This window comes from Eurypyga helias, unplaced genomic scaffold (genome assembly GCF_000690775.1).
Source record: "Eurypyga helias isolate BGI_N326 unplaced genomic scaffold, ASM69077v1 scaffold11785, whole genome shotgun sequence".
In the NCBI taxonomy this organism is placed as follows: domain Eukaryota; kingdom Metazoa; phylum Chordata; class Aves; order Eurypygiformes; family Eurypygidae; genus Eurypyga; species Eurypyga helias.
In genome coordinates this window covers 52920-59164 of record NW_010252446.1, presented here as the reverse complement: position 1 = coordinate 59164, position 6245 = coordinate 52920, and the positions used below count along the sequence as shown (strand labels likewise).

General features: G+C 42.4%; 1 protein-coding gene across 1 annotated transcript in view; it reads left to right on the top strand.

Annotated features, from left to right (window-relative positions):
- Positions 1-4074: 4074 nt before the first annotated feature.
- Positions 4075-6245, top strand: part of LOC104510222 (protein cordon-bleu-like) — a gene marked incomplete at its 5' end in the record, with an annotated part of 20114 nt that continues 17943 nt past the window's right edge. Inside the window, one exon of the mRNA XM_010152395.1 lies at positions 4075-4387. Coding sequence (XP_010150697.1) covers positions 4075-4387 — 313 coding nt within the window. The remainder of the gene's footprint in view (positions 4388-6245) is intronic.

Sequence of the window (6245 nt, the reverse complement as noted above, 5' to 3'; positions counted from 1 at the left end):
ATGAAGGGCATTGAGGGACACTCCAATTTCACCTGTGTGTGAGATGTCCCATGGAGATTTCAGTGTGACTTGGAGAACACGTGCCAACTTCTACAACCCTTCCAATACCACACACCACCTGAAGGCAGGGAATCGTACAATCATAGAGTGGTTTGGGTTGGAAAGGACCTTAAAGACCATAGAGTTCCAACCCCCCTGCCATGGTGTACACGACACATGGGCAGGGACACCTTCCACTAGACCAGGTTGCTCAAAGCCTCATCCAGCCTGGCCTTGAACACTTCCAGGGATGGGGCATCCACAGCTTCTCTGGGCGACCTGTTCCAGTGCCTCACCACCCTCTCTGTAAAGAACTTCTTCCTGATATCTAATCTAAACCTCCCCACTTTCAATTTACACCCGTTACCCCTTGTCCTGTCGCTACAGGCCCTTGTAAAAAGTCCCCCCCAGCTTCCTTGTAGCCCCTTCAGGTACTGGAAGGGGCTATAAGGTCTCCCTGGAGCCTTCTCTTCTCCAGGCTGAACAAGCCCAACTCTCTCAGCCTGTCCCCATAGCCGAGGTGTTCCAGCCCTCTGAGCATCTTCGTGGCCTCCTCTGGACTCGCTCCCACTGGTCTATATCCTTCTGATGTTGTGGGATCAATGGAGTTACCCTGCTGAAAAAAAGGTCGTGCTGGTTTTGTATATTTGGAAACACAGTCTTCTGATCTACAGCAGTGTTTCAGTGATGTATTATCTGTGGCAAGTGTTACTTGTGTGCCCAGTCCTAAAGTACTTGCTGAATATTCTGTCTTAACCTGAATGTGCCTAGATGAGGTCTTGAAGATCAGAGCCCATACTAAAATCTTCTTAGGGTCATGACAGAGAAGAGAGAAGTGTTGAGGTTTTTCCGTATCCACCAACAAATAACCTTGGTATCTGCCGGCATTGTGATCACGCTGTGCTTAGCGTGTGGTCGTTCTCTGCGTGTGCGCTCTCCCTGAGAAAAAGTTTGAAAAAAACTTTTTTGAAAAAAATCACAGGGCAGGATCACACCTGCTACGGCACGTTACCCAGTTCTCTGTAGAATCGGAAAGTTTGAAAAGGTATTTTCTGACTCCTGGAGTCAAGACCACTCACTGAAGTCGAGGTAGGCTTGTTTCATGTCATGTGTCATTACCCAGTAGTGCCCATCCATCTTCAGTTTGCACCACTGGAGGCTTAATCAAGCATGTAGAAGGAAGAATAGATTCTTACTTAATCCATCCAAGGATGGCTCAACTTTAAAACAGGGGTGTTTTAGTGCTGCTCTTAGTGGAAACGAGGTTGTTAACATGACACAGAACCATAGCAGTCGTGTTTTACGTGTGTGCTTTCATGTTCAGACAAGTAGTAGTGGCAATCAAAACGGTTTGCCTCAGCCAGCAGCTCTGTTCAGTGCCATGTGTTAACCGTGTTAAAAATCAGTCTATCTTCTCAGTGAAGGTAGAAGATTAAGGAAGCACTTGGACAAACTTACAGGCTTGAAGAAAGAGGGACATTCTGGTTTTGCTTGAGCACAAGGAATTTAATCATTGACTAGAAGTATGTCTTTCTGTGGTTCTACAGGATACAACTGCTGTTGAATGAGGAGGTTCTTACACTGGACTGGATGATGGAGCTGCCAAGGTCCAGACATAACACACAGGGATCAATTTGTACACGAACCCTGATAAGAAGAGAATTGGCTTTCGTTTTGTTCATCACTGTGTGGGAAGAATGGGCTGAGGGCTGGAGATCCTGCCGTAGAGCAGTTTGCTGAATCACCCCAGGGAGAGACTCGAGTTTTTTTGCTACAGTAGGCAGATAGGGCGGTGTGACCAAAAGGATCTAAATCCCTGAGCAGAAAGATGCAGGAAATAGTTACAGGCAGGTGAAAAGAGGGTGAGGAAATGGGAGAGACAGCTAGGGAGGAAAAGCCTGCCATCCTCATGTCAGGAACTGGAAGTAGGTGCTTTGCTAGAAACTGCTGTGCCAGCTGTAGGGTGGAGGTCATTTATGGTGTCCTGATGACAGTAGATGTGGCCTGTGTTATACAGAGGGCTCTTTGCATCAAGGTATACTGCATTGTGCATTACTTCAAAATCTTTCCACGTGCCTCCACCCTTCAACTTCCACTCTTTAAATTTGTTTCTTTGCTATCCTACTTGGTGCTGGTTTTAACGTACTGTAGCTCTTACTAATGCTTTGGTGGTGGGTTTTTTCTGGGGTTTTTTTGTTTGTTTGAAAGCCAAGCAGGCTACATACTCTTTACCTGTTTGTTAACTGTCTATTTTTGTGGAATTTTATTATTTGGTGTTTAATGATGAATTATTCATATTTCTCCTTGATGTTAGTGTTTTCCTAACGGTAATTCTGTCATGAGCATACTCTAATCCATTCAGTGACACATACTTAGTTCCTGTAATTGCCATTTTTAGATGGAACGATCTCTTGGATTGAATCTGGAACCTGGAGCTAATGTTATAGAAAATAAGGTCAAAAAGATCGAGTAACATTACTTCCAAAGTCACAGTAAAAGCTTTGGATCATCTTCCATCATTAATATCGATGCTTGACAGCACTTACAACTTTAATCATGATTTGTAGCCCTCTGAAGTTTATTGCTTCTGCTGTCAGAATTCAATTTAAGTACTTAATGGCATCTTGTAACCTCAGTCAAGGAGAATGTTGGTTTGATTTTTATTTTAGTTTTACTAAAGGCTTCACTGCTAAGCTACACCCTCACAAAATTATTTCTATGACATTTTCTAATGAAGTTGTCTTCAGTTCTCTAACTTAAAGAAAGTACTGTTGTGTCTACAACATGATACAAAAGTATTTCTCTCCGTTGATTGTTTTTTATTGACCTGTAGCTTCATGTACGCTTCAACAATTTGTAGGTTCTCACCCTAAAAACAGTGAAGTGTATGTGTACTCCTAGTCGCACTTGTAGACCTGGGACGTCTCATATAATTAACATCCACCACAAGTGTCTGCAGGATCAGGCCATAAACCATTGTTTAATCTCCCTTTTGCTTACCGAGGCTGAAGAAGAGAATGGAGCGCACTTACAATTCCAAATTAAACATTTAGATTAGTCTTTATTGATTCCTCTTGGTCAAAAGAATTGTGCTGGGGCTTGATTCCGTCTTCAGTCACTCAATAAATTCATTTCATTGAAATTATTCACCTAGCTGGGAATTCCCCTTTAATGGCATAATTGCAGGATGGGGTCTAGAGTTGTACATTTCTTAAAGGAAATGACAAAATTGGATTTTTCACCAAAAAACTGAAACAAGCGTAAACCTGAGTAGCTCATAGGAACCAAATTAAAACAGTGTGAAAAATTGTACTGTCTCATCTTCTCTCCAGATTCACACCTTTTAATAAAGTTAAACATGCAAAGGGCATATCCCTTGATCTCTATGAATGATTAAACGTTGGAAAAGGTTCTGCTGCAGGCATAGTAATGTCTACTTTTCTGCACATCTATTAGTAGATTTTGTCTGCTTTGTAAAAGAGGGGATTGTTATTCTCCCACTTAATGCATCGGACATTGAAGGGTGGTAAAATAAGTGGCAGCCAGTGGCCCAGCAGTACATCTAGTTTACCAATCCAGTATCCTGACTGGGAAATGCTGTGCATTTTTACCTGCATATAGACTTCTAATTGGAAACATCATGATCTGTTAGGCAGCATGGAAGAGGAATAATGAGATTATGTTGTCAGAAGCAATAACAAGAGGGATTTCTTGCACCACATCATTTAAACTTTGGTCTGATTCCCCAGGAAACTATCCCTGGAAAGTTATTTCCTCATAGAAGTAAGGAAACTGATTTGCTGTGAAAGTTATGAAACCCAAACTCATTGGAAAGACATAGCAAAACACCTCTCTGAAAGCAAGGGAGGACAAAATTTTTGTTACTTTTCAAATCATCTCTATTCTGTTTACAAATATTGAGCTCCATCCTATTTCTAATGTATTTCTTGTGGTTCTTTCCAATTACAAAGGAATAGCTCTCTGATTTATGTACTGATGACTTTCAGCTAACTTCCCTTGCTATATTTCATTTAGAGAGCCTGCTGCCTGCACATGATAATGTTTGTGTAGTGGATGACACGGTTCTGGAGCTATCAGAGGTGGAAGAAACGGCATCAGAAAACAGCTGTTTTGCATCTGAGGACACCACGGAAGACTCTGGTGTGGTGAGCTCCCCATCTGACATTGTGTCTCTGGATTCACAAAATGACAGTACGAGGTTGAGAGACAACAGTCTGGTCAACGGCTGCGTGGACTCAGCTGAGGCAGATGCCATGTACGGCACAGAGGCTTACCCTGTAAAGAGCGCCTACTGCGATAGCGTGGGATCTGACACTGCTCCACAGAGGTAAAAATCTGTTTGCAGCCAGCTCTTGGAAACTATCTTGCATGTCCTCCTTGTAGGGAATCATTTAAGAAAACCAATTTCTACTTTATTCTGCTCTTTCATAAACTAGTACCAATGCCAAGTGACTCCTCCCAGTGAAAAGCTCACTGCCAAATCCCCTCCAGTGACATACTTGTAGCAACAGGCAAAGGTCACTTTTCTGTTTGAACTTGTAGTTACATGTCTTGCAAAAGACCGCTGCCCTCCAGAATTGATTTCTCCAAGAAGTCTCAAATAATTTTCTTACAGTTTGGTTTATTTTGTAGTTCTGATAGCATATGAAGTGCCTAAACTGTTACTCTGAATCGATCTAGAAGAACAACATGCAGGTCATAAAATGAAAAATTGATAAAATGGAAAAACCCAAGCCACCAAAAACCAGGTGGAAAAGGATTGCGTTCAGTGAAATTTGGGGATTGGTTTGTGGGTGTGTGCATGCGTATATATGTTCACCTAATGCTAACCTCCACTGGCGTTACACCTTGGGTGTTGGGGTTTTTTTTTCCAGCATATCTCCTTTTTATTCTTTCTTTTTTTTTCTTTTTCTTTTTTTTTTGCATTAAAAAAATAATTTCCTGCAGTTTTTTGAAAGAAAAAAAGAGAACCTGGAATTTAAATAGAAACTGCCTTCAAGCACAAGTGACTCTGACACTGTTTGTTTGCCAAAATGCACATAGTTGGTGGCAGGTCTGCGAAGGGAACCCAAAATTTATAGGACTTTGCAAATACATTCTGCCCAAATAGGAAGCTGTGCCTCCAGCGAGGAGGGTGGCCTGGTAATACTGACAGGGATCCACTCTGTGTGATGCTGCAGAGTCATAGGACAGGGGCCAGAAATTCCTCCGAATTCTCGGTTGACCCAAAGTCTGTGCTTTCTGGTCTCTCGCCATTCAGCTGCTAATCTGTAGCCCCTTCATAAGAGCATGTATCATGACCTAGTTATTTCCTTCCACACACTTCTGGGGGAAAACTTCATCTGGATCATGCAGTGGGCGATAAATTAGGCCAAAGTCAGTATTTAACCTATTGGAATAATATCAGGGCTTTTCGTTATCCATCATTATCAATGGGGACAAGATCAAGCCTCACTTAGATACTTGCTCAACACTATATTTTTCTCATGATATGTCCTTTTACAGTTTCTTAGGTCCTGATGCAGTCTGTATTTGGAGGATTAGATAGGCTAGTACAGTAATTGCAATTAACATTCCAGACCTGATCCAAAAAGCAACCCATTAATTTCACTGGGCTTAGACTGGGCTTTGTAACATAATTAAGCAATCCCAACTTTCCTCAAAATGCAGGATCTAAACTGGTTAGGAAAACACAGATGCACATTGACGGGCAGGGGGGAAAGTTACCATAATGTTGAGCAAAGATGTCAAAGCAAAGCCCTGTAAGGATAATCCTAGTCAGTGAAAAATAATTTTGGACTTTTTCTGACTTTTTAGTCAAAGAAAAAATTGACCACAAGTCATTAAGTGACACACTCCCACTTAGTCAGTATTCTCTCCATCTTTCACTTCAGCCAAAGATACATATTCTGTACATTGCGTTGAGATTTACCTTTGCCACACAAACACACACAGTTTTTAATACGTGGAGGTGATGACTCCCCCTGCACAGCCACTGCGAGGCCAGTGCTGTAGCACCGTGTCCAGTCTTGGACCCGAGTTCAAGAGAGAGACTGTCAAACTGAAGAGATTCCCGAGGAGAGCCACTGAGAGGGTTGGGGTGCTGGAGCAGGAGAGAGGGAGGAGGGGAGAGGAGGAGAGGGGGAGAGGAGGCAACTGGGTTGTTCACCTTGCAAAAACTATGT